This window comes from Ostrinia nubilalis, chromosome 16, assembly GCF_963855985.1.
Source record: "Ostrinia nubilalis chromosome 16, ilOstNubi1.1, whole genome shotgun sequence".
Classification (NCBI taxonomy): domain Eukaryota; kingdom Metazoa; phylum Arthropoda; class Insecta; order Lepidoptera; family Crambidae; genus Ostrinia; species Ostrinia nubilalis.
The window spans coordinates 4,048,997-4,076,609 of record NC_087103.1 but is presented as its reverse complement, the minus strand read 5'-3'; the positions used below and the strand labels follow the sequence as shown (position 1 = coordinate 4,076,609).

Here is a 27,613-nt window from a genome sequence, read left to right as displayed (position 1 = left end):
AGCGGAACCGCTGTGTCTACTGGCGTTGGCGCATGTATTTGTCATCTCTGACGTCACGTGGTGAGTATCCTGCCGCCTTCCGAAGCGGAATGGGAGCGCGACTGGCAAGACGCGGTCGCGGCTGCGTCAGCGGAGCCCCGCCCGAGACAACCAGCAACCGCTGCGCCACCGCCAGCGCCGCATTATGCTGGTTTAGAGCAACTTCATGTATTGGCGCTTGCACATGTTATGAGGCGACCGGTCATTGTGTTCGCTGATGTGGCTTTACGGGTAAGTTAACTTTGAACACTCTACGCTTTATAGGTATTATAAGCACTGAAGGCGTAGATTAGTAAGCCTTGAAAGCCATACAGAGACTGCTGCGCCGCCACCCGCGCCGCACTATGCTGGCTTGGAACAGTTACATGTGTTAGCATTGGCGCATGTTATGAGGCGACCGGTGATTGTGTTCGCTGACGTAGCGTTGCGGGTAAGTTCATAATACTTGCTTATAAGCCCCGCCCATTACCGTATTGGGCTTAACAACGCCCCGCCCCAAAATACGCTAGCTTGGAACAGCTGTCCCAAGCTACGCTGCTAGCACCGCACTACGCTGGCTTGGAGCAACTATATGTCCTTGCGCTTGCGCATGTCATGAGACGACCGGTGATTGTCTTTGCTGACGTAGCGTTACGGGTAAGTAGACGTGAAAAGTGTATTTGATTCCCTCTACAAGCCCCGCCCATTAGTGTATCAACCTGGAACAACGCTCTTCCTTGAAACAGCTGCATGTACTGGCGTTGACGCATGTTATGAGACGTCTTGTCATAGTCTTTGCTGACGTAGCATTGCGGGTATGTTGTCATAGAACTTGCATCTGATAGCCTATTACTGTCCAGCATTATGGAGAGTTAGTAGGTCAAATCCTCCTGTTGCTTCTAGTAAATTAGAGAGGATCATGCTCGTCCTCCTAGTGGGTACCAAATTTTATAAATAATATTTCAGAATATCTAATACTAGCTGTGCCCGCGACTTCGTACGCGTGAAAACCCGTTTTCGCAACATTTTTCATTGTTGCTCTGCTCCTATTGATCGTAGCGTGATGTTGTATAGCCTATAGCCTTCCTCGATAAATGGGCTATCTAACACTGAAATAATCTTTCAAATCGGACCAGTAGTTCCAGAGATTAGCGCGTTCAAGTAAACAAACAAACAAACTCTTCAGCTTTATAATATTAGTATAGATTTTACGAGTGTTTTAATCACAGGAAGTGAGATAAAGACTTTCTGTGTCAGACCGAAGTTAACTCTGTCAAATTACATAAAATACACATTTAATTACAGGACTTCCGCGGCGACCCCATAGCACCGATTCCGTTCGGCGGCATCTATCTCCCATTAGAACTCGACCCAGAGTCGTGTAGCAAAGCGCCGATACTGTTGGCGTATGACGCTGGTCACTTCTCAGCGCTAGTTCCCACGGAGCCGCTGCCCACAGATGGCGCTAGGGTGCCGTTGGAAGACCAGACGGGGAACCCGCTGCCGATCAGGTAATATTTTTGTTTGCTGGTTTATGTTTTTTACATGTATCTTTTAAGCAGACAATTTATAGCTGACTTGCTTTCACCCGCGTGAAATTTAGTTTGTCACAGATCGTCATAAATTATAGCCTAAATGTTATTCTGGGTTATTTACAATAATACTGTAAAGTTTCATCAAAATCCGTTCAGTAGCTTTTGCGTGAAAGAGTAACAAACATACATCCATCCAGACATCCAAACTTTCGCATTTATAATATTAGTAGGATGTTGTAAATGGAATACAAAATAGGAATTATTGATGTCGCACATAACTCGTAGAGCTAATGGCCGTTGGGCAGAAAAAATCCTGAGTGGTGAGACCAGCACGGACCAGAAGACGTAGACCTCCTTAGGGATGGAATCCTTAGGGAAGACCTTTTTCCAGCAGTGAACGGCCATAGGTTAAAACGACTACTCACTACTGAGTTGACCAAAAACTAAAAGTTACATAATTATCTTATCTTTTCCTTCATGTACAAAATACATTTTCGAACCGCATTTTGACAGCTCATAGAAAGAACGTCAATTGACCCATATGTTCCTAATCTTCCAGATTCAACGTAGACCCAGGCGAGGACTTCCGTTGGGACATAGAACCTGACCAGAAGACGATCAACAACCTTCTACCTGATGAGTACCAGCGTTCGGCTATGCTTGCCGCGTACTTAGACCTTGAGAGAGTGGAGTGTCTCACACAACAGCCTTCGGAAGAACTGAGGAGGTCTCTGGATGCACTGTCTACGAAGAGCTCTAAGCAAATGAACTCGGTTGCTAAGCAGTTTGGTAAGTTTGTCAACCTTCTTACGTGCCCAATGATTTATATCATACGTCATTCGTGACGCTAAAAAACGGGTCTTATAGTTCCAATATACTGAACTGTCCTATCAATGACATTGACAGTGGGGCGCCACCGTCAATACCGGATCGCTGGTTCCGATTTTTGCCATGTTGGAAACCATATAGTTGAACGATGGTAGCGCCCCCCTGTCATTGAGTTTGGTGGGACAGTTCAGCGTGGGTCATCTATATCCCACCACACTTCAATATAGCCAGGATCTACAGCTTGAACTCCAATAAATTCCAACAAGTTGAGGTTGAATTGAGATTGAGTCCCGTGATATGTGACGTTAGTTCGATATCGCTAGACTATCGTGGTTGACCCACTCCTCATACAAGCGTATACAGAGTGGAAACGATATGTGATCTCACTCGATTATATCTAAACTATACAAGATATCGAAAAACTGGTTACCGACCCTGAAAGTGCTTCACGAGCTCTATCAAACGATATCAATAATAGGTTACAGAATAAACTGGATCTATCCGAAAATTCAATTTTTCCAGCTTCCATACATTTAGTACAACACTATTTTTAAACCTCCTTAACCGACTTCATTTATTTCTCAACAGGTAGCATAGGCAGACAAATGAGTAGCAAACTAAAGAAGAACTTCGGTTCCATGGCCAAGCTGACCGGGAGAGGAAGCCATAGCAATCCAGAAGAAGGTTTAGCAAGACTTTCTAGGACTTGTGAAGTGGTGTGTTGTCGAGTATTGGCTGCACGAGCGCCAGTGCAGGAAGAAATGGTCAAGAATTACCTGAATGAAGCGTGGATTGGGTGAGTCATCAATTCCTTGGACATTTTACACTGCGCTTCTAGTCCCAAACTAAGCAAAGCTTGTACTATGGGTACTAGACAACGGATATAAAGATACTTAAATACTTTTTTTTTTTGTAAATACATATTATACATACAATTCAGCCAAAGGACATCCATTATTCATCTAAGGGAAAAGGAGGAGGCTGGAAATCAGTGCGGGATACGGTATGCCTGACCTCTTATTATGCTGAGCCTCATCTTTTTGCCTCTTATGTTTTTTTTAATATTTTTTTTTATATTTTCATGTTTGTAAAGTATGTAAAAACGAGGCAATAAAGTATTATCGTATGTTATCCATAAACAAAGGCTTTCCCAAGAATTTCCACAAAGGTCCTACGTTTCCCGCATCCAGGTGTTCCTTTACCTTCACTAGATCGTCAGATCGGATTGGACGAGTACCATTGGTTTTAAGTAGTTTGAAAATGTGGTTCTCGTGGCAACCCGACGGAGAGCCTAGTGCCTCTGGGTCTTGCGACGGCGGCCGAGAACAACTTTTAGCGATAGCTTCCTTAGGGAAAATCTTAGGTCCAGCAGTGGACTACCTGAAATGATTATTATACTATTCCCACTCTAGTTTTGTGAAACAGATATGTCATTGCTACTTATTAGAGCGCTTTTAAATTAAGCAGCGCGACAAACGCGCGACTGACGCGCCGCCGAAAATTTCATACTATGTGAAAGCTGATGCATTCCTTCACATTATAAAAACGCCGCTGCCGCGCTGCAGTCGCGCTACTAACGCTCTAATGTGAAAGCGCTCTAAAGGTAGCCTTTCTTGCCTTCTTGCATGCTTGTGCCACCCACGCCGCGTCACTAACTCGCTTCCAAAGGCTACCTTTAAGACCAAAGTTAAACACGCCTCGTCTGTGACGCTTAGTTCGAAAGGCTACCTTTAACCTACCTACCTTTCATTACCTCAGGTATACAGCAGAAAAGAACCGCAAAGAAGGCACACCACCAGCCTCCCAGCCTCGCTACGGCACCGGCCGCTCGCAGTTCTACGCGGAGGCCTCACGGGCCGCACATGACGTTGCCCGAGGCCTCGCTCCCAAATCCAGCCGTCCTGCCCGGGATCGAACCTTGTACCTTTCCAAATCCACCTTCTACGACGACCGTCCGCCGTCACCGAAGCCCTGCCGAGCCCCACTATGTATGTACTACGGTAGTCCCGCTAATAATGATTACTGTTCAAGGTGTGCGAGGCTGCAATAAATGGTTTTAGTTTTTAGTGTAAGGATAATAATTGGCAGTGTTCTGTGTAGAGGCAGCTGCGAATGGTTAGAGGATGCGTGGGACTAAAATCGACGACTTATAAAGACAGTTATGGCGATACTATTGTAGTTTCGTGCATAGACAATTCCAACCTAGAAAAGGGTGTATTAGTTGTTACCACTACTGTTTAGAGGAAATAATTTTCAAAGAAAATAAAAAATATTTTTATATGTATAGTCGGTACATAAAAACGTTTTTTAGTATATACCTACTATACTATCTGACTTTGTATTGGCTATTGATTTTAGTTCCACGCACCACTGCAACTCAATAAATATAAGCAGGGCTGTATGTGCTTCCAGCTATGCTTATTTATCTCTCAAGTTGAATAAAACATTTTTGCGTATTGAATACCATATTTTATCAATCAATTCTCATTCTAAATATATTGTTTGGAACATCCTGTATTTGCTTGGATATTGCGTTATCCCATAAATTATATACAACTGCAATTTAAGCGCAGTAGTTGCTGCAAAAATCAATCTTATTTCTTAGAGAATAAAGGCGATCTCAATCAAGGTCAATGTTAAGGCGATGTTAGGTCTGATGTGTGTAATATGGCAGTTTAAAGTTAAAGAAAATTGACTAATTTAAAGTTTCTTTTCTGTACTTGAGTAATTGAATCATAGACAACAATAAGAATAGATAAAAACAAAGACAACCTAAACCTATGTCTAAGTGCAGCTATAATGCGAGTAAGTTCGAAATATTCGATTTCGAGTTTCAAGTTTAATTATGCAGTTTATTTTTACTGATGTAGCTATTCTTGTGATTAATATAATCTATAATGTTTTGTTGTCTATGATTCAAGTGTCGATTCAGGCAAAGCTAAAATTCAAGTATAAATTCATTATGACCGACTACAGCTAAGAAAGACTGTTAACATACATGCGAATCCAAATCTTCGGTTGGAGTCTTCTAGGACTAACATTGTTTATTAATATATTTCAATTTACTTCCATAGAAGCTAATAAAAACTTTAATCTAAAGTTCAATTACGAATATTAAGTTTATAAGAACACAAAGGGTTTACAAATATGTTTGTGTATTTTGCTTACGCAATGACACTTAACTGACATGAAACTCGTTATGTTAGGAGTATATTTATATTTAAGTAAGTGTTTTTTTACGTTTTGTCATTTCTTAGGTCGTTAAGCACGTCTTTATATTAGCCTATATCTGGGTTAGCTTGAATTTCCGACGTTAATGGCACAAGTACACTTCGCAAAATTGTTCAAGTCGAAGCGCTAGCCCGCACACCGAAGTATGGGCGACACACGGGTGGAAGAAGTAGAAAGTAACCGAGATGGTGTTCACACTTACGTCTTGGTCAATTTCCCGCATAGTGTACTTGCGCCATAACAATAGGATGAGTTTCAAATTGTAATGGCTACGTTTATTATTTATCTTAAAGGGTTTATGTGATTATTAACTGCAAAACAAACTGACAGTTACAAATTAATGTTTTAATCCAGATGTAGACTAATCCTATACTGTGCGAATAGGTCGTATGCTAGTGATAAGAATGTTATTTAGTTCATAAAATGAGGCACCTTATTTACTCCTAATTAAACTAATCAAGCATAATAATAAAAAGCGGTACTTTTGAGTATGTCATATACAGGGTGAGTCAAATCACTGAACTACGCGCTAAAAAAATCCGCTTTAACTTTATTCAAAATCCATTATAAATTAATTGGCTTTGGATTTGACTCCCCCTGTATTATTTTAACAGAACAGTCTTCTCTTATCAACATTGTGATTAAACAAGTGCCAAATGTGGCTTCTAATTTTTTACAATGATTTCTCTCGATCACACGGAAGTATGTGTAACTAATGTGTTCAAAATTCAGTGCCAGGGATTTTGGGTAAAGTAAATTTGGACAATACTAGGCGAGCGAACATGAGGGTACATTTCACGCGTTTTTTACATAAAATGTTTTGAAATGGTCAGTTTCTTTTACGACGTACAAAGCAGTTTGTCCTGTTGGAAGACTAAATTCGGACGTTTATGCTCAGAATGCCAACTTCTCAAAATGCCAACCGCTCGCAAAAAGACAATTTCGCAGAATGCCAACTTCTTCGGAGTTACCGGGTCTCAAAGTGTCATTTTTTATATGAGTTACATAATGTACTCACGGCTTCAGAGTTGTTGAAATTCATAGATTATATTTTGCTAATTTAATCCAATTCAATGATTAAACGACTCCGTGGTCTAGTAGTAAATGAGACTCTTAACTCGGATGTTCTAAGTTTGATTCCCATATGGGACACATGGAACTATAGTTGATCCGTGAAGCATTAAATTGGACTAGGGTTGACCTTAAATTTTAAGGCACTCTATAGAAAAAGATTAAATAAAATTAGTTGCGTGGCATGCATGTCACATGTGTGCCTCTCTTGGGTTTAGTACGCACTTCCCGAGAACATGTATGTAAATAATACCTCTAAAAGGTAGACTAAAAATAATAATTATAAACACTTATCACACAGGGCATACTGCTGTACGATAGTTTCCTCGATCTCTAAAAGAGAACTGAGATGGAATGTGTACAAAACTATATTTTTTCATTTGATCACCCATCTACCTCATACAAAACAACAGTGTATTAGACAAATATCTAATAAGTGTTACAAACAGTTATTGGATTTGTAATGGTGTTTTTGGACTCAGGGTATTTCAAATGCACTATATTTTATGATACTGACTATGTTATGATATTTTCTCATTGTTACTCATTAAACCCTAATATAACATGAGCTTGGAGTGTGTCTCCGTCCTTATTTTGCTTGATTAAGAAAAATATATTTTGATAAAAGTAAAAAATGATCTTCTAGTCGTAAGGTGGAACTCTTAATTCTTTTTTTCACATATTTTACTTGAAGCATGTTAAGAAAATATATGAAAAGGGAACAGAGAGACCACCCTGTATTTTAGAATAAGTTTGTTAGCGTACGTGTGATGTAATTTAAGTGATTAATAAAGTATTAAGTTTGTATAAAACTCGATTGCATAGTCTAAAATTAATATTTATGTATGTTGAAACTTTGTTTCCCACCTGAGATGTTTCTATGAATTTAATTCAGCTTATTTTATTATTTTCATTGCAAAAACTGAATATAAAAGATCTGTTTAATAAGAAAGTAGAAAACATGACAAAATACTTTATTACTCTGTGACTAAACTTTATTATAATAGGTACTTAAATGTATATAAAAAAGAAAGTATAACATTAGAATCCAGTTAACACAGATGGTAAATGTTTATTTTTTCATAATATGTAACAAATAGAGAAAACATATCATGTTTTGTAGTGATATAAACGGTTATTATGCAATTCAAGCCTTTTATTTATACCACATCTCTTATGTTATAAATCGGTTTTAAATCCATTACTATCAAATCAAGCAGATACACCTTCTATCGAGTATCGATAATAATAATTTAAAAGAAATGGTATGGATGATACTATTGGTATAGTGCATATCACATTGACATGCAAAGCCAAATACTGGCATTTTATACAGTGTGAGTCACGTTAAAGTGTACATATGAAAATAGATGAAACTAGACCTATTTTTATCGACAAAAAAGAGGTCAAAAATTTTTTGAATTTTTTTTTTAATTTTTTATAGAATTTTTTTTTTCCAATTACTTATTGTAAAGAAAACGTAATAACTTTTAAACTAAGCGGTATATCCTGATAAAATAAAAACAGTAATAATGCTAAATAACAGGCAATAATAAAAAAATACATAAAATAGACAAAAAATGCTAACAAATATTAAAAATTGATACTTTTTTCAAAAAATCTGCTTAAAAATTCGTGTTTTTTTTGTTATTTGATTAATTTCTCCAAATAATGCCCCTATAACAGGTGGTTTTTATTGTTTTGTATAATTTTCTATCGTATTACCTTTGTAAAACCAAAAATTGCATGTCTCTATCCCTATCACAACATTTGCTATGATAGTTTGAACAAAGGCCTACCACAACATTATTCTCCTCTACAGGTAGGGACAATTTTATTTTTAACTAAAATGCTTATTTTACTTCGACATCTTGTGTTTTTTCTTGAAATCTAACTTGTCTTTATCCAAATTACAAATCTAGAGCCATTTTCAGTTTCGTTGCTAACGAAGCGTTGAATGGCGCGCCCGGAGAGGCTTAGTTCAAACGATCATAGCAAATGTTGTGATAGGGATAGAGACATGCGATTTTTGGTTTTACAAAGGTAATACGATAGAAAATAATTCAAAGTAATAAAAACCACCTTTTATAAGGGCATTTTTTGGAGAAATTTATCAAATAACCAAAAAAACACGAATTTTTGAGCAGATTTTTTTCAAAAAGTATCATTTTTTATTATTTGTTGGCATTTTCTGAGTATCTTATGTATTTTTTTAGTATCGTCTGTTATTTAGCATTATTACTGTTTTTATTTTATCAGGATATACCTCTTAGTTTAAAAGTTATTACGTTTTCTTTACAATAAGTACTTGAAAGAAAAAAAAATCTATAAAAAATTTAAAAAAAATCTCAAAAAAATTTTGACCACTTTTTTATCGATAAAAATAGGTTTAGTTTAATCTATTTTCATATGTACACTTTAACGTGACTCACACTGTATAGCCGTACAAGTGCGTTTTTGCACCAAAAATGTAACAAATAAACATATACATTATAAATAACAGATACAATTTTGAAAAATGACCGATCATGGACATTGGCACACGAAAACCATTACAATATCGATACTCATAGTTCTCGATATTATCGCATTATAAGTTATCGATGTTACAAACTATAATTTTTTAGTAGAGCCTAAGAGTAGAGCACTATCCATACGATTGCTTTTTGTTCTCGAAAGATCTTTCAATTTCGCCATCTCTAATTATTTTCCTATAATACAGTTACAGTTATGTGTCCAAAAGGAAATAAAGAACTAAAAATTAAAAGATTAAAATAATTTTTCTGTTTTTTTATGCTCAAAATCCAAGGCCCAGTTCCAGAACTTTAACTTAATAATTAAAAAAATAAATCGTTCAGAAATTTTCATGCGTCAAAAAAGCTAAAACAAAGAAAATTAATACATACGTTGCAGCGTTGCCGCATAAAAATTAAATAAATCAATAAAACATTTTACGTTTACAAGTAAGATACTCGTCATATTTTATTACTTGAAACCTAATTTATCGAATAAAATTCAATGCCAAATCGAATCAATTCGAATCGAGTTTTGATTTCCGGACAGTACTTTAAAATGTCAACAAGCTTCGTATCGAAATCTATGATGCTTTGCGTTTTTCCTGAATAAATTAACAAAATAAATGTAAATAGGCAATATCACCTGTTCGAATTATGTCTGGGGGGCTAATAGATAAAGTGTACATAGGCTTGGATAATGCGCCGGCCGCATTCGACATCAAAGGACGAATCCTCGGCCCAGTGAGTGCATCCGACCGATTGTACTTTATTTTTGTAGTTTCAGCATCGTAATCGCTGATCGTCTCATGTAATTTACAGAACAGCACCAACTTGGAGTACATTCGTTCGGAGACAGGTGTGGTGGCGGTGTTGAAAAGTGAGAAATTCGAGCCGCTGCATCTGGCTTTGCATCACACGAGATCGGAGGCTTTGGCGGCCGCGAGGTCGTTGGCGCAGAATCTGATCGAGACGATAAGGGCCGAGCTGGCGCAATGGAGCGCCGCGCAGGCCGGGGGCCCGCCGCCGGCGCTGAACGTTCCGCCGCCGACTCTCAGCACCACAGCTGCGCCGCCGCCCGTCCCGCCGCCGCCGCCGCCGGCCGTCGCGACCGCCTCGCTGTCCACGCCGACCTCCATGACGCCCGCCGTCATGCCCCCCGTCGTCAGCGTGGCCCCCGCCGCCCCCCTCATGACCGTTCGACAACCAACAGTCCTCCAACTTCTACCTCAGCAGCAGTATGTCTTGAACCAGGAGAACGGGCAGCTCATCCCTATAGTCCAACCTGGGGTCCAGGTTTCCAACACAAACTTCACGTCGCTACCTATAGCGCAACCTCTGGGCTTGCAGCAACCTAATTTTGGCACGCAGTTGGTTGACATATCGAGCATGCAGCCTGTGAATGTGACGCAGTTACGGCTCAGTGGTGTTCCGTCTTCCATGTCTATGATTTTGCCGAACGGTTTGACTTTCCCGCAAGCGAATCTGGCTGGGACGGACACTACAACTGTGAATGCGACAGCTACGCCCGTTGTCTGTGCAGCTCAGAGTAACTCATCGCAAAAGATTTTGTACACTGATAAGGGTGATAAAGATGGCAAGTATCACATCCAAGGAGCTGACACTGTGCAGTGGACAATGCCTGGCTCACAGACGATGCTAATTCCATACCAGCAATTGCAAGACTTGACATCTAATCAAGCAGGATTAGCAAATTTGCAAGCACAGCAATATGTGTCTGTAAGTATTAATTATTTACGTTTCTTACATAACTCTGATATAAATCAATAATCTTATTGCTCTAGCTAGATGCTATGAAAATAAAAACAATGATGAAACTACTTTATTTGCTTTTGTAAAATATGTTATAATAAACTTTGTGTTCCCAGTGTATCATAATAATTATTATGACCATTATAATAATTGAGTGATGTAATATTTTCCAGATTGCCCCAGCTGGCACTCTACCGCAGTCATCACTGCCCCTAACGGCAACTCAGTTGCAGCAGCTTCAAACGGGAACTATTATGCAGCTTAATCAAAAGGTAAACACGCTTCTTATGATAACAGTTCTTATAAGAATAAAATATCTAATTTGAGAAAACTGAGTATGACATTAATTTTGAAATATACACTTCAGTATTAAATGCAGCAAAAATATTTAATTACTTTTTTCAGCGTCCTTTAGAGATGTTTCTGCTGATCTGATTATTTTCATTAAAATTAGAAGGCAAAATTATCCAAAATAATACAGATTTTTCTACTATCCGAAAGAAAAAAACAAGCAGAATCATCTAACAAAGGAATCCAAAATATCTAGTTGGTAGACCAATGTGTTTTCAAAGAAAATGTATGTATTTTGAATTCCCCAGCCGATAGTGAGCAGTGGTTCTTTGATAAACATAATATCGACTGGGCAGGCGTCATCGCCGCAAATTTTTACTGTGAGCATTAAGCAGCATACGTATTGTTCACATCTTATGTCACCCTTAACAGCTTTAAACCTACCAATGCTGTTTTCGCTCATTCTTTATTTCGTTACTTATGTGGGCTCTTAACGCGGGCGATATACAGGGTGTTCATTTTAATTCTCGCCATATTTAGGGAGTTGATTAAGTAGCTTATTCTGATGGCGAATCAGTAAAAAATTTGACTACGAAAAAAATTTTAAACGTACTTTAACTTTAGTTAGTCAAAGAAAAATACTTATTTACACTACCTACTTAACGTGGCTTCTTTCAGTAGGCTATCCGACATGATAAGCAAGCGATTCGCGTAGCTCGATGGTGCCGCAGTGTAAACGTATTGCAGTATTGCGAGCCACAGTGCAGTTGATGTCGCACGGAAAATATTCGCTAATAATTAACTTTTTAAAAAAATAAAACCGACTTCAAATGCGTGAACACAAAAAAATACTAAAAATTAAAAATATTGCGTATAAAAAAGTTCATCCCCAATTTTCCACCCTTGGGGGTGAAATATTTTCTTCAAATTCGCATGAAACCACCCTTTTGATAATACCTATTCAACAAAAAAATAATCGTTCAAATTGATTTATAATCGGCGGAGATATTGCGTATAAAAAAGTTCGTCCCCAATTTTTCACCCTTGGGGGTTGTTTTTTCTATTATTAAATTTAAATGGGACCACCCTTGAGGTATTACCTATACGCCGAAAAAAGATTTGTTCAAATCGGTTCATAATTGGCGGAGTTATCGCGTAACAAACATAGAAAAAAAACATACGGGTCGAATTGAGAACCTCCTCCTTTTTTGAAGTCGGTTGAAAATTCCACTTTCGTTTGTAATTTTTTTTGGTGGATAATGCGTAAGTTATAATAGATCACCTAAATAAATATGGCGAGGATTAAAATCAACACTTGATTCAAAATTTAATGAATGAAGGAGAATGTATCGCTCGCGTACAAAGCCTTGCCCTTAACCACAATATTTTGACTCCAGCTATTTCAATCCACTGGGTTTTTGTTCTTGGTCTGCTTTCGTTGTATTCATTCACTAGTCCTCAATTTGTTTTTCCTTTGGTGTTTAGGTGTCTGATCTCATCATATCTTTGGTTCGCCTCTTAAATTATAATTTAAGTTGTTTTTTAATTTATAACCCAAATGTAACCCATTTCTTAGCAAAAATAGCTTTGCACTAATCATTTCTTTTGCGTCAATACTTAAAGTTATTCCATTAATTTATTTCCCTAATCATGCAATACATAAATAGCTTTTCACATAACACATTTCATAAACTAATGAAAATTGTGTTAACTTCTATGACAATAATAACACAGTATATATATGAGCTAAAGCAGTACGGAAGCTTAGCCCTTTCGGCGAGTTAAATACCTACACTTCAACTGAGTGTTAGGGTTGGCACTCTAAATCTTTATAAAATTAATAAGGTTCTTACTTACTTATTTATTACAACGTTTATTTAGGTTTATTAATTATCAAATACCTAATGGAATAAATTAATTGACAAAGTAGTTAACAAAAAAATAAATCGTTAATTAGGTTCTTTAATGATCGAATACATAATCGAATAAATTGATTAAGTACTATTAGAGGCCGGTAGAATATCTATTCTCATAAATAAAATACCGGATACTTACTTTCACATACCTATTGCCTCATTTTAAATACAGTTCATCACTTAGTACAAAAGCGCGCGGAGAAAATTACTTTATCAAATAGAAAACATAATTTGTTAAAAAGCGTAATTACGTAATTTAAATAGAACTATTACAAAATCAGATGTAAGCACTTTATTTAAAAAGTAATATTTAATCATTTTTACAATTCAGAATTATTACGAAGTTTAAAAAATGAAAGTTCTGGTTTTGGAAATGCCGAGTTCAAGCAGCCGTATACTACGCAATACACTCGTGGTGGCATGTTTTTAAAAATACAGCGGACAGTGCATGCAATAAAATTATTATTAAAAACAACGCGCGCGACACTCGCGACGGATGGACTGCGAGGTTCGCTTAGAGCTCGTGTAAAGCGTGCGTCTGTGTGCGTGAGTCTGATTTCGAGCGTTTGTATGAAGCTTCCGTACTGTTTAATTTATCTACTGTGATAATAATGTTTGTCTATTATGTTAATTTTAGAGTTCATCAACACCGACTAAAAATGTGAATCATGAAGTCCGAGGACAGAAGAGGTTATCGGATGGTACCCCGAGCCAACTGCAACTCAGGCCAATAGCCCCAGCGGGGTAAGTCCTAGAAATAAGAAACCTCCATTAATATTTACTTCATCTTCCTTTCAGCCCAGTCCAGTAGAATATGATCAAAACATTTAAAATTGCAATCTTTTCCATATCAATTTAAAAAAAATGTTTTAATCAACTTCAAACCTTACGGAAACGACATTGTTCTTGTTAAAATTTTAAGGACTTTAAGCAATTGGCGTTAAAACTCGTCGTTTCTTCAAGGCAGAAGGTTTTACTACGAGCGGAGTTCTCCGGAGCAGCTGCGGTCTTCAATTTAGTTTTAAGAATAATTCATTTTCATTTCACAATCATGAGCTTCTTTATCATTCATTTACTTAACTGCAATCAAATGATGACGGAGCTTATGACAAAAATCATAGCATCGCTAGCAGATAACCGTACCTAACAGAGAACTCTAAAGCTTAAGCTCTAAGAGTTATTTTCGACTGGAAGACGAAGATCCCTGAGGAGACTTTGATATGTTTGTACGATGTGTGTGTGAATTGTAACCATGTGGTCTCCAGGTCGCATGTACCGCAGGAGAAGAGCTCGGCGAGAGAGTCCCGAAACTGGACCGCAGCCGCAGGTATTTTGACAGCCGAGATTGTGTCGTAACTGAGGCGAATTCGTGAAAGCAACCTTTTGATTGCGACATAAAGTTCAAACTGAAGCCACGATAGCCGAACGGTGAAGGGGTCGGACTGGCCGACTCGTAATCCGGGGAACGCGGGTTCGGTCCCCGCCGCCGCTCGACTATTGTGGTGAGCTCACTCGTGATACAAGCATATTTAGCTTAGTACTAGGCTTACGGGAGTTAAAAAACAAACTTCAGGGGCCTTTTAACAAGAGATCTGTGAAGATCGTTTTCTATATGATCTAATCTAATCATAGAGATAGGATCATAGAGACATTCATCACAGTGATTTTTATTACTTTAAAAAACAAACACACCTACTTACAGTACTATTGAACTGACTTACTACTGCATAGTTTACAAAAAACGCGGGTTTGTAATACATTTTTGACGCGGAATTCAAAGTCGAAACATACGAAGGCAACGAAGGCGTAGGTAATCGACGAAAATAAGAAACTGATGTCACCGAAATAATAATTTATTTTGACTTCAATAATAGCACTATTACTCTTTGTTTTTACATTTAACACAATGTAACGTAGTTAATTAAAAAGTCGAATAAATTAAGACCTGGTAAACACTAGAATTTCCAAAATTCTATGTGGAAATCCGGTTGTTCGGGATTTCCACACGACAAATTACAAGCAAGATAGATTACTCATACATAATTTCCTATCGCTTGGGTAGTTTGTCAGTTTTCTTAGAAAGCCAACAGAATCATTTAGTTATTGAGAAAGATAGGTTATTTTCCTACACCAATTAAATAAAACACGAGACTATCAATTACTAGTCACAGATACCTGCGCCAAAATTTATCCATATAGTTGTTCTGCATTCCCTAAAAGTAGGCAATTCTATGACTATTATGTTACAATATCAATAAAACCTCTCTCATGTCAAACCCATCAAACTCAAGGTTAACATGTTAATATCTTATGTTAATACATTATTCATCAATGGTTTTCAACGTTTCTTTTTCTCTGAAATTAAAAATAAATTACATCTTCTTTTCTTAGTTGTGTTGAAGAAGTAATTATGGATCGGCGGTATCATTTACCCTATTTCAACGCCCAAGGTCCGGACAGAAACTTCTACTTCTGTCATATCATATTATACATTTCTATTGCAAATTCTTACTTATTTCAACTACGTAGCTGCCACGATGTTAAACTTGATTTGTCGTCCTTTCAATACTTTATTATTAAAATAATTCGTCTCAGTTACGATTACACTTTTGTAAACTGTTTTAATTTATATGTATTTTAACTTTTGATGTACAGTCGATAGCACATGAGACTACACATGTTTGTTGCCAAACTAACCCCTATTACTACCATATTAGACCTTTTTTTGTCACCTTTTATCCGCTTTGCAATGCAAATGGAGGGAAGTCGAACTTTAACTTCGAACTCCTCCTATGTTCTTCTGATTAATTTCGTTGCGGGTCCAATGACAGTTTAACTTTCCTCCGGGACAAACTTGACCCTTCACTGTTTGGGTTTTTATTGGCGGTCAAGCTGTAGATCCTGGATACACAGGAGTTGCAGCGGTGGGAACGAGAGTTGGGAATAGTCCCGTACCATATATGCCACAGTGTCAAACTTGATGTGCCATCGTCTGATTCTATAGGCTTTGCGTAAATTGCGTAGGTCAAGTGAAAATGCCCTTGCGTAGCTAGCTACAAAAGTACAAACTGATCGAGTTGATTGCGCACCGAGCCGTGACGTCACATCGACACTGGTACGGACGGGGCGAACGCGGGGAGGTGTGCAGTGGGAGGGAGAGTCGCATTCCAGCGAGGTGCGCAGTCACAGAGTAAATACAAATGAGTAGGTCATCTTCATAAAAACGCACGGGCGCGGTTTGTATGTGAGCGCGGCAACACGTATGCGGCGCGCACGCACACACTGACAAAATTTAGCGGGGAGCCAGTCGTGGTTGCGTCAGTGTGTGCGTGCGCGCCGCATACGTATATTGGCGCGCTCACATACAAACCGCGCTCGGTGCGTTTCTATGAAGATGACCTACTCATTAATTTGTATTTACTCTGGCAGTGAGCTCGATCGGGTTGTACCTGTTGTTTTTGCATTATGATTTTGCGTAATTATATTCAGTAATTCTTTGCTAAACCGTGTTATATTTAAAGGATTAGCATTTGTGCGTAAAAAATATGGCGTAGTTTGAACATTGACCTTTTTTGGGGCAAACATGCCATTATTAACATAGGTGTTCTGTTACCCGTGCGATCTTTAAGGATATAACTTCAATGTATTTTTGAACAGAAAAATTTGTAGGTAACAGGAAAGTTTCCAATAAACTACGTAATAAATTATTAGATTTCGAGAAATTGAAAAAAACCGCTTATCCATATAGCTTTGGCCTTAGGCAAAAGATATATGATACGAATTATTATTGTCATCTGGCAATACTAACAGTAATTCCTATTCACCTTTAAATTAAATATAATTTGAATTATAATGAAAACTATTTTCATTTTGGCGTACTTTGTTACGAACATTCCGTTTTAATGGGATTTGAAACGGACATGTTGTATTTTAGCGGGATTTGATAAGAACAAATTTTAATGCATGAATGGCGTTCTACAATAAAGTCTAATATTAAATAACCCAAAAAATGATAAAATAAATAATTGTCCGTATAATTTGTCCATTCTATAATATTCAAAGCGATTGCACTTATTGGTTAGGTTATTAGATTAATCAAGTTTTATCGGGTTATTAAAAAAAAAACAATTAAATTACAGCATGTAAATAAGAAACTTTTATAAATTATTTTCTCAATCTCGTCTTTGCCTTTTTATAACATAATATTTATTCCTAGACATCTGGACATCAGGTGATCCATCTGCTCGTTTGCCTCCTGTCACATAAAAAAAACATCCCACGATATTTACACGATATTTTATTTATTTACTTCACTGACCGACTGTACAGGGATATAAACATACACATTACACACATACATACCTACCTACTCTCGAAACACATTACCCTCCTGCACTCGGGTAAAAAGTAACATACCTTTATAATTAAATTCGTCTAAAGGCATTGAGCTAGTGAAGTTTCTATAATCCCAGTAGTGATCACCAACACTTAATAGTAACAATAACCAACGACAGCTAAATGGTTAATTTTGCATAACACCATCAAAGCTGCTTCAAAAGTAGTTTTTTAACAAATTTCTCTTTCCGTTTTTGGCGCTCCTTGGTGCGTTTCCAGGCTATTTCATTACGTGGTTTCTTTCTTGCGTCTTTAGGGTTACATTTTTCCACGAACTGAGACAAATCTTCCATTATTTTGGATCAAAAACAATAAAAAACCACAGCAACCTTAAGCATGTTATGAAAAAATCTCCATACTGATTTCGCAGTCACGTGACCAAAATACCGTGCTGCCATTGGTCAATCAACTTTTAGAGGGTTTTGAAAGAAACGGACGGCGTTTTAGCGGTGTTTGTAACACAAACCAAATTTTAAGTGCTAGTTTAGTAGTCTTTTAGTGAATTTTGATCGAAAATGATTGAACAGTATGATGAGAAAATTGCAGTAACGTCATTTAGAGATATAAACAGAAATTCGTTGCAGGAGCGTTTTAGCGGGTTTTGAAACTAGACGACTCGTATATTATTTAAAAATAGTGCTACTTACAATAATACTATCAATGTCTCTCCAAAAAGCTATGTGTACTCAATTTGCTTTAAGTATTAATTTGTTGATGTTTAATGTTGTGCACAGCGTAATCTATATTGGTGGCTCTCTTGAGCCATAGTCAGTGCCGTAACTAGCCTTTTATGCGCCCGGTGCGAGCTTTCAAAACTGCGCCCTTGAAAAATGCTTGGTCTGGTCATTTCTGCGCCCCTCCAGGGTCTGCGCCCTGTGCCTGGGCACCGCTGGCACCGCCCTAGTTACGGCACTGGCCATAGTAGAATGAACTTTAACTTTAATTTATATTCGTTAAGGCATTAGGGCACTTAGCGTAATATTACTACTACCTGCAATCTTATGTGTCAATTTCCTTACATTATTTTAAAATTTCATCAAAATCTGTCCAGTAGTTATATGTGTAGAAAACATTTATATTAATATTTAAGCTGGCCTCAGACCACGTCAGATTAGCGTAGCGTAAACCTCAATTATTTATTATTCGTGAAACAATGGCAACGGCGTCTTATTTTAATTGTTTTAATAAGTTTTATGTTGATTGTTCTTACCAAAGTACCTCCTGTGTGCATCAGCGTTTATTTTGTTATTAGCATTGCGTAATTAAAGAAATTAGTTTCTTTCAAAAAAATTTTGACGCGTGCAGAAGCGTAAAAGTTTAAAAAAATATATTTTATAAAAAGTTGACACCCATTCTCACAAAAATTTGCGCTTTTTTTTAGTAGCAACTTGTGTCGCCATTGTCGTTTTCCCTTGGCCTGATGCGTAACCCTCTAATTTGTATGTCGAAAATCCTTGCATGTAATATTTTCCAGATTTGTAGTTTATAATGGAAGCAGTTTTTGAAGGAGAATTCATGAAGAAACTACATTATGTATTCAAGGCGTCATACATAAAAATGGGAGCAGTAGCAGATTTGAGAATTAAAAGTTTTGTTGCTTCTATTTCTTAGGTTTATCTTTTGGCATTCGATCCTGGGAAGACCTCAGTTGGTGTTAAACTGAAGTAGCTGATCCAGAATTCCAGACGAAACTTATCCACTATTTTTATACTGAACCCTCTTTAATTCTCCCCTTGCATGTTTTTATCTGTTTTTTACGTAAAGTTCATAATATTTTTTTCATTTTACCAAACAAAACTAGCATGTAGTTTTGTACATACTGTGGTAACATGAAAAATGGCATTAACATTAAGTACTTATTTTAACATTTATTTGCGTTCTAGAATAAAATTATGCGTAATTCAAATAACATTTATTCATGAGGCAGATTTGCGTAATCGCTAAGCGTAACTTTTTATGATTTTAATTAATAATTTTGAGTATAACACGGCATTAGCGTAATTCATAGCGTCAGCGTAATGCGTAGCGTCGAGTGAAGTAAATAGTTTATTTTTGTAATCCTGCCATATTTTCCTGCAGCTAGAGACAACACTGTGGTCAGTATGGGAATGAAAATCAACCCCGCCCACGGCACCATTATACACGTGTCTTCTGGTCAGCAGACAAAGTAAGAAAAATCCTAATTTCTTCCCCCACTAATGGATAGACTTTTTGACGACCCCTTAAACTTTGATTTACCTGTTTGTTCACAGCGTATCAGCTTCAGGAGTGACACAAGACGGAACGGGAATGTACATACGGCAAATAGACAGAAACTCCATTCAAATACAATCTAGCAAAGACGGCCAAAAGCAGGATTTATCGGCGAATAAGCAAATACAGAGCACAGCACAGAATGTGCAGATGATAACCGTGCCGCAGGGGATGACAGTCCTGCAGAATCCCCTGAACATCGGCCAGATGCCCACCATGATCGGGCAGCCCAACAGTCAGGTTTACATGATACCTGCTAACCATCCGAATCTCGTCCAAACTGGAGGACTGCCCCCGGGACTCATCGGCCAACAGGTCCTCCAACCGGGTCAGAACGTCACGGTGATGCAGCCGAATCAACTGGCCATGCCCGGTGGCGTCCAGTACAATGTGCCGTTTATGAATATGCCGAACTCTCAATACATGCCTGGTATAAATCTCAACACGCAGCTATCGGCCCAGCAGCTCAACGCGGCCTTAGCCGGCCAACAACTGGCGAATCCTAACCTCATGTCGGGGACCATCCCGATAGTGCAGGCGCCTCCACCGTCTTCCCCGATGGCGAACCCTGCGCAAACCATCCCGGTGTCTCAACCGCCGCCCGTGCATCAAATCGTGCAACAAAATCCCTACGGAACACCCACCTCGCAGTACGCCGGAATGCCTCCACAGTACATGATGCAGGCGAACTCTGGTGCCATAACCGTTCCTACTAACAACCCGAATGTGTGTGAACAGTACACAATACCCAATAACCAGAGCACTAATCCCCCCGCGAGTAACGGCAATGGCCAGTCTAACAACTCGAGCGACACAGACACTAGCAACGGCGCCACTAACCAAACTAATTACATCACTTCCTCATCACAAGAAAGCTACGCGATGTCGACGGCGACCAGCGTTCAGAATCCTCAGCAAAGCTATCAGTCTGATTCGACGAACCAGGCTACGGCGTTCCCCCCACCGAATCAGCCTTCTACCCCACCGAACTACGGCAACTCGAATGGCAACGGCCAGGCGGCGGCGTACAACGTGAGCCAGACGACCACCGCGCAGCCGCCGCCGAACTATAACCCGAACGGGAGCAACGGGTCGAATCCTCAGGCAGCTAACCAGGGCTACGGGCCGGCGACGACGCCCATATCCCAGAACAATTCCCAGAGCAGCTTCTCGCCGTCGACGACGCCGGCGCCGAACCAGTCTTACCCGACGACGAATCTCCCGAATATGCCGAATGTGGCGTACCCACCGAATCAAGCGCCGCAGAATCCGTATCCGAACGCGACTGGGCAGAACTTGGCAGCTTACGCGAACAACCAGTACCAGTACACTAGCAGGCCTTGGTTCCGGCCGCGCTACACGTCTCCGCAGGGCTCGCCCTACAGCTCGGGCGCCGGGCCGCCGGCCGGGCCGCCCATGCCCGTGCCTCCTCCGTCTGCCAACTACAACTACTGGCAGGATAGTTGAGAGTGTGACATTCTAGAATTGGACACGATTTCAAGTGACGAATCTATGTTTTATAACTGCAATCAATATCAGTGAACATAAATACTGTACGTAGATATTATTATTGTTTAGCGTAAGGTAGAATAAAGAAGACTGCTTTAATTGAAAAATGATTTATGATACATTTATAAAATGTAAAAATATGTAAGAAAACTAAATTGTATAAATAAAATTAATGAAGCATTCCATAATATTTTTCTTTGTGTTAGTTTCAAAACGTTTATTATTATGCTAAATAGTTGCTGAATTAGCATTAGAAATTCATGTTATTATAAATTAAGACAAAATGCTGATGATGATCAGAGACCAGAGGGTACTCTCAGACCATAAACCATTTCTCCAGATAAAGGCCTCTACCTCATTTACTTCATCGTGTCTATGGCCAATGGCCTACGTCAACTTTGATTCATGTTTTGAGATCCGCTGTCACTTTTGCAAACTACATTTCGGTTTAAAAATGAATACCGAGAATCGTTACCCTGTAACAGCGTCGTTATTCATGCTTCGAGAGATCAAGCACCGTCAGGAGCAAGTGCATCGAGGGTACCAGCTCTTGAGGCGTAAGGCCGAGGCTCTGCGTCTTCGAGGAAGGCAGGCGGCAGCTGAGCTTGCTTCCACCCAGGCCATCCTGGGGCACACCTTGAGGGAAGCCTACATATCGCTAGCTGCTGTCAAATTCACCAACGGAGAGTCTAATGCGATGGTGTTGGAGAATATTGGCCAGGTTATGCAAACTTTTTACTTGTTTCCTTACTAAGTATCAATAACATTTCAGATACAAGACGTCCATGTGCTTAATATTAGACCTTCCCAATTAATTTTTAGATTGGCTGAAGCGGTCCTTCCTTTGTTTTAAGTGACCCTTACAGCCATTTTAAACCTCCATTCCATCGCCTATAAGTAAGATTTATAGCTTAGTAGAATATAGGTAATTTGTGCATGTGTTTTAAATTAAATAAATCTCTAAAGGCTCAAGTCAGAGTCCAGCGAATCCCAGAAAACATATCCGGAGTCGCTACTGTCTCCTTACAAGCGGTAGAAGACGCGACCGTGAGTGATGCCCTGCGGTATGCCGGCTTGGGAGCAGGAGGCCACCGCACTGGTGAAGCCAAGAAGGCATTCCGCGAAGCCGTGCTCACACTCATCAAGTTCGCTTCCTTGAGGAACACCTGCATTCTTCTGGACGAGGCAATCAGGACTACTCTCAGGTACGACGCTAATACCTATTGCTTTAGAAAAAACATTCGGATTTGGTCGGTTGAGGTTGATTGATTGATATTGAGATGGTAAAACTTGTAGAAGAGGTTTAGTTAGATTGATAAATTGCTATCTTGTAGAGCTTTAACGATGAATCATTATTTTTCAGAAAAGTAAACGGCATTGAAAAGGTTATCATGCCGAAGTTACGCAATACTGAAAATTATATTTTGATGGAAATGGATGAAAGGGTAATATTAGAGATTTATTTGTGAAACAGCTTTGTTTCACTTTCGTTCGTTCGTTCGTTTCAGCCGAAAGACGTCCACTGCTGGACAAAGGCCTCCCCCAAGGATTTCCACAAAGACAGGTCCTGCGCCGCTTGCATCCAGGTACCTCCCGCGACCTTCACCAGATCGTCGGTCCACCTAGTGGGAGGCCTGCCCACGCTACGTCTTCCAGCTCGTGGTCGCCACTCAAGAACCTTCCTGCCCCAGCGGCCATCAGCTCTTCGAGCTATGTGCCCCGCCCACTGCCACTTGATTTTAGCGATTCTGCGGGCTATGTCAGTCACTCTGGTTCTCCTACGGATCTCCTCATTTCTGATTCGATCACGCAGGGAAACTCCGAGCATAGCACGCTCCATCGCTCTTTGGGTGACCTTGAGCCTTCTTATGAGGCCCATAGTTGTTTCACTTTACTTATTTTACATGTTTTTTCTTAGGAGAGGGAGGAATTCCACCGCTTGAAAATGGTGAAGGCAAAGAAAAATCGCACGCAAGCGTTCGCGGCCCGTGCAGAAGCCACTTGCAAAGCTATTGGCGAAAGCGAAACTAGTGGTTAGAAATCTATTAATTTATACTTCATTTACCTTTCGTTTCGTGCGTAATGAGTGGTTACTTGTTATTCTAATCGAAAATTTATATTGTGCGATCAAAGTCCCATAGCTAAAAATAAACTAAATTTTGCGAGAATTTTGATTTTCAAGTCGGAACGTAAGCATCTTTTCAGTCAGTCATTTTCATTTCACAGAGTAGGTACTGAACATAGGCCTCCCCCAAATATTTTCAGATTGAACGATTTGGATTGGTATTTTACTTGCTGTAAGTTATACCCATGGGAATTTGCTTGCAGACTTGTTGAGCACTCCCTCCGTGTCCCGCATCCGATCCCTCGAGTGCCTCACGGTGGCGAGCATCCTCTACCCTTGCACCGCCATTTCCTCCACCACGGACTCTGCTGGCGACTTCAAGCCCGTCTGCTACCCTCATAACTGGGACGACGATGATTTGCTTTTCTAAAGTTACGTTACCTTACCCGTCTGTTAGCACGACGCATTAATGTTTAAATGGCACAATCTTACACAATGTGTCGCTTGCTTGTATTGAAATCGTCTTCTAGAATATCGGAATTTCGGAATTGACTCGTGTAGTTTTTGCCGTAATAACTATATGCGTAGAGGTACTATGTAACTTATGTTATCCAAAATGGGAAACTGACTGCTATTGAATTCAAAAACCATTATTTATTACTAATGAAATATATTTTCATTTAAAGACAAGCATTTTAATTTGCACACCGTAAATAATAAATGTAAACGCACGCAAAATTACAAAACCCAGCCATTATCCAATCTCTCTTCCATTGGTTTCGTGAAATATTGGCACCGGCGGAATTTTTCCAATATTTCTCCCTGTAACAAAAAAACATCGCACTATTAGCAAAACTTAATAGCAGATTAGAAGAGTTATCGAGTTCCTTTTAAAATATACGGCAATCTGATGGAACTTTGTAATTCTACCACGCAAGTCACTTACAGGGCCAGTCTTCTTTATAGATTCACTATAATACGTGATTGCACTAGATCCAGTTCCATAAAGTGGATACTTGAGATGCATCTGTAATAAAACATAAATTGTAGAGTCAGTTGTCGTATCTAATTTACTCAGCATTGACCAACTTCATTTGTCCCTATAGTTACCGCCTACTGGGCAGTACTGGGACAGTAGCCGGGACTATACAAAGTGTAATGAAAAGATTGCCTCACATTTTTGTCGGCAGTAACTTCTAAATTGCGTGGTTCAAAATTGTCTCGTATGTAGTTGGCGTCGTACTCGGAGCAGTATTCGACCACTGGCTGCGAGGTGGCTAATTCTTCAATCACTTCGTCCAGCATTTGCTCCCAAAAGAAATCGGTCAACATCCTTTTGCGAATGCCTAAAATTCACAAAAAAAGATCTGAATTAAGTATTTATTCACGTTCAGTACAAAAAAAAACTATTCAGAAATCCGTGATGATTAAAAAGTTGAATGCATTAATTTTCTGTGGTTGAATAATCTTGGTCCTGGGTTCGATTCCTAGATCGGACGGAGCGCATCATAGAGCAGTTGAAATGCTTTGTGTAGAACTTAGTGGTTCCCAGTTTAGTTGGAAGAAAGATTATTGTTAACAACAAAATGAGATCTTAATTCCTAGCCTGCTTCTAAGTCTGATTAGACCTAAGTCATACCTTCGCCATGTTTGGGTTTTTTAGGAACTGAAAAGCTATCGCGCATTTCACTGCCTTTGGCAGGAACTTCTCTCCCATCCTGAAGAATCCAGTCTCTGCTAAAATTCTTTCCTTTCCCGTATGCAGATTTTTCTATGGGAACCTTTGGATGAAGTTTTATACGTTCGAGTGGTCTTATTTTAAGTTGATCCTCTTCGTTGTCTGGTTCTGGGAGATCTGCTTGTACCCCTTCATCAATAGTATCAGATTCCATTGTTTAAAATATTTAAATAAAAATCTCGAGAAGAAAAGAAACTGAAAGCGTTTGAGTCTAAAAGAAACTTCGTTGTCATGGAAATTACAATAACATGGTGTATAAATAACTAAACGCAATGCTTGCAATCTACTCCTACCAACAAAACGTAATCTGTCAAAGTCATTGTTTTTGTTTGTCATTTCTGTCAGTGACCAGTGTCATTGAAAAAAATATACACTCAGTCAAAGTCAAAAATGGCTGAGGCTTGTCAAATAATTCGAAAACAAGATTTGCCCCCTCCTGGGGGCTACAAACCCATACCATTTAAAAGAATCCCCGCTAAATCATATTTTAGTGGTAAGTTTACAATTTATTATAACTTAACAGTGCTATAAACTTGTTATGTAATCTTTGAGGTTAGGTCTGTTTACCTGAAGATATTTGAGAAAATCATTACAAAACTGTAAAAAAGATACATTATTTTTGCTTTATAAACTGTCTATTTAACACTGTGAGCTAGAAACATTCAGGGATAACTTTAGTGTCGTTTAACGGCTAATTTATTGTAGTTCTAACAAGATCTAAAGACCTCTATAAGCAGCGCTAAACCAAGATTTTTATCTTCCAGGCTATGCCATAATCGCTGGTTACATCGGTATCACAGCTGGAGCGATCTACCTGTACAACTTGACGTACAAACAGATCAAAAAGAATGAGATCGAGATGCGTTCGGCCAAGATGGCCATCTACCCGATGTTGCTGGCCGAGAGAGACCGCGAGTACATGAAGCAGCTCCGCAGGAACCGCGACGCGGAGGCCGAGCTCATGCGCGACGTGCCTGGATGGGAGGTAAGCTCAATGAGGGCTATAGTTTTAATACTTAACAGTTGGCACCCCTGGCGATTGACAGGACCTTACTCTACAGTGGCGCCATCTTGACGAGTGCAAATGCGATAGTCCTCCTACCACTTTCGCGCTCACCAGTTGGTGCCACTGTCTTCGCTACTAGCAAGTGACAGGACCTTACTCTACAGTGGCGCTAACTGGTGAGCGCTAAAACAATAGCCCTCATTGTTTCTTTAGTATCAACAACAGAACATCAAGGTAACACTACAACACCAGTATTGTAGTTGTAATAGCTGTTATTTTGAAACAATAAATCAGTCTGAAGTTCTATTGTCTCTACAAACTATGAATAACTCTATAATATTATGTCAAATCCGAAATACATCCTGTTGGACTAAGCTTCGTGCTAATTTTGATCTCATCACTTATTAGTTTTCTTGCAATTTATATAGGTAAAGTTGACTAGCAATACAAGTAAATCTTATGCTCTTAAAAATGTTGATAAACATTAACATTCATTGTGATTTTTGCCATCATTCTGGTTTCATATTTAAATTTCAGGTTGGCACTTGGTATGGCGAGCGGGTATACAAAAAGTTGCCCCCTGACGCGTTGGTGGAGCCAATCTTCCACGAGTACTACGCCCACAGTGACCCCCATGACTGGTTCCAGAGAGCTTACCTTAAACTATGGTCGTAAACAGCTCCCATAAGCGTACAAGCTATCAACTACAATTAAATTAGTTCAATTTTGAATGGTAGTAGCGTTCCAAGTATCTGGCTGCCTCGATAACTTGCAAATAATATCAAGTATGTATCAATTATGGTTGTCTGCTTGAAGAATTCAATAAAATATTTAATAGAGATTTTGCAGTACAGTAGAATCTCGATTATCCGGACCTCGATTATCCGGATATCCGATTATCCGGACTCATTCTTCAGTTTCTAATTACCGATTTAGGGTCTGGACCGATAAAAACGGAGGCCGCGGCCACCGTAACACGGATTGGACTTTGTCTTAGTTCATTGTTAAAAGAAATGTATTCATCCAATGGTCTAAAATTTTGATTTTTAGACTCTAAAAATGATGTATTGAAAACCCTTTCTATTGTAAAAAGTTAATTATTGTTTGATTTTACTTTGAAATCGATTATCCGGATTTTCGATTATCCGGAACACCCCTGGTTTTAATTGATCCGGATAATCGGGATTCTACTGTATTTCTTTTTTATTAATAAAGATTTTCTTATTTATAAACTTGGTAACTTAGGTACCGTTTTTGTTTGATCAACTATAAAGATAACACACTAAAATTACAATGATCCATCCAATCTTAAAAACAATATTAGCAGTATGTAATAGGATAGAATAACAGCCTAAAATATTATTTCTGGTGATGTGTTTTTGCAGTGGTAGTTGTTTTGTGAAAGAATAAGAAAGGCAAGTCTTTTTCACCTAAGACATCAAAGTTCATCAGAAACATTTACATAGTACGT

The 27,613-nt window shown here is 38.9% G+C and overlaps 5 protein-coding genes across 5 annotated transcripts in view; 4 read left to right on the top strand and 1 right to left on the bottom strand.

Moving 5' to 3' along the window:
• The window catches only part of LOC135079271 (OTU domain-containing protein 7B-like), a 33,693-nt gene extending 25,864 nt beyond the window's left edge, over positions 1-7,829 (top strand). Inside the window, exons 7-10 of the mRNA XM_063973886.1 lie at positions 1,324-1,529; positions 2,113-2,342; positions 2,970-3,177; positions 4,140-7,829. Coding sequence (XP_063829956.1) covers positions 1,324-1,529; positions 2,113-2,342; positions 2,970-3,177; positions 4,140-4,431 — 936 coding nt within the window. The 3' untranslated portion in view covers positions 4,432-7,829. The remainder of the gene's footprint in view (positions 1-1,323; positions 1,530-2,112; positions 2,343-2,969; positions 3,178-4,139) is intronic.
• Positions 7,830-9,737: 1,908 nt separating this feature from the next.
• On the top strand, positions 9,738-21,508 carry LOC135079470 (mucin-2-like). The gene is made up of 8 exons (XM_063974127.1): positions 9,738-9,940; positions 10,019-10,936; positions 11,143-11,241; positions 11,569-11,640; positions 13,814-13,920; positions 14,442-14,503; positions 19,651-19,738; positions 19,824-21,508. Exons 1-8 carry the CDS (start codon positions 9,854-9,856, stop codon positions 21,289-21,291), a joined length of 2,901 nt encoding a protein of 966 aa, XP_063830197.1. The 5' UTR covers positions 9,738-9,853; the 3' UTR covers positions 21,292-21,508.
• Positions 21,509-21,735: 227 nt separating this feature from the next.
• LOC135079104 (V-type proton ATPase subunit D 1-like) lies at positions 21,736-23,967 on the top strand. Its single transcript, XM_063973701.1, has 5 exons — positions 21,736-22,054; positions 22,300-22,538; positions 22,697-22,778; positions 23,252-23,366; positions 23,662-23,967. The coding sequence occupies exons 1-5, from the start codon at positions 21,788-21,790 to the stop codon at positions 23,826-23,828; spliced, it is 870 nt and encodes a 289-aa protein (XP_063829771.1). The 5' UTR covers positions 21,736-21,787; the 3' UTR covers positions 23,829-23,967.
• A 61-nt stretch (positions 23,968-24,028) lies between these two features.
• Positions 24,029-25,331, bottom strand: LOC135079103 (uncharacterized). The gene is made up of 4 exons (XM_063973700.1): positions 25,038-25,331; positions 24,575-24,744; positions 24,345-24,425; positions 24,029-24,220 (listed from the first exon to the last, which is right to left on the bottom strand). Exons 1-4 carry the CDS (start codon positions 25,288-25,290, stop codon positions 24,137-24,139), a joined length of 588 nt encoding a protein of 195 aa, XP_063829770.1. The 5' UTR covers positions 25,291-25,331; the 3' UTR covers positions 24,029-24,136.
• Positions 25,332-25,491: 160 nt separating this feature from the next.
• LOC135079270 (NADH dehydrogenase [ubiquinone] 1 alpha subcomplex subunit 13) lies at positions 25,492-26,983 on the top strand. Its single transcript, XM_063973885.1, has 3 exons — positions 25,492-25,629; positions 25,901-26,121; positions 26,680-26,983. The coding sequence occupies exons 1-3, from the start codon at positions 25,527-25,529 to the stop codon at positions 26,815-26,817; spliced, it is 462 nt and encodes a 153-aa protein (XP_063829955.1). The 5' UTR covers positions 25,492-25,526; the 3' UTR covers positions 26,818-26,983.
• Positions 26,984-27,613: the final 630 nt, after the last annotated feature.

Excerpts from the sequence above, each read along its gene's own strand:
- LOC135079270 (XM_063973885.1), top strand. The coding sequence starts at position 25,527 with ATGGCTGAGGCTTGTCAAATAATTCGAAAACAAGATTTGCCCCCTCCT. Across the intron at positions 25,630-25,900 it reads CGCTAAATCATATTTTAGTG|GCTATGCCATAATCGCTGGT; the intron begins GTAAGTTTACAA and ends TTTATCTTCCAG. Across the intron at positions 26,122-26,679 it reads GCGACGTGCCTGGATGGGAG|GTTGGCACTTGGTATGGCGA; the intron begins GTAAGCTCAATG and ends TTTAAATTTCAG.
- LOC135079103 (XM_063973700.1), bottom strand. The coding sequence starts at position 25,290 with ATGGAATCTGATACTATTGATGAAGGGGTACAAGCAGATCTCCCAGAA. Across the intron at positions 24,745-25,037 it reads AAAACCCAAACATGGCGAAG|GCATTCGCAAAAGGATGTTG; the intron begins GTATGACTTAGG and ends TGTGAATTTTAG. Across the intron at positions 24,426-24,574 it reads AAGTTACTGCCGACAAAAAT|ATGCATCTCAAGTATCCACT; the intron begins GTGAGGCAATCT and ends GTTTTATTACAG.
- LOC135079470 (XM_063974127.1), top strand. The coding sequence starts at position 9,854 with ATGTCTGGGGGGCTAATAGATAAAGTGTACATAGGCTTGGATAATGCG. Across the intron at positions 9,941-10,018 it reads AAGGACGAATCCTCGGCCCA|AACAGCACCAACTTGGAGTA; the intron begins GTGAGTGCATCC and ends TGTAATTTACAG. Across the intron at positions 11,641-13,813 it reads CATCGCCGCAAATTTTTACT|AGTTCATCAACACCGACTAA; the intron begins GTGAGCATTAAG and ends TGTTAATTTTAG.
- LOC135079104 (XM_063973701.1), top strand. The coding sequence starts at position 21,788 with ATGAATACCGAGAATCGTTACCCTGTAACAGCGTCGTTATTCATGCTT. Across the intron at positions 22,055-22,299 it reads TGTTGGAGAATATTGGCCAG|GCTCAAGTCAGAGTCCAGCG; the intron begins GTTATGCAAACT and ends AAATCTCTAAAG. Across the intron at positions 23,367-23,661 it reads TGGCGAAAGCGAAACTAGTG|ACTTGTTGAGCACTCCCTCC; the intron begins GTTAGAAATCTA and ends ATTTGCTTGCAG.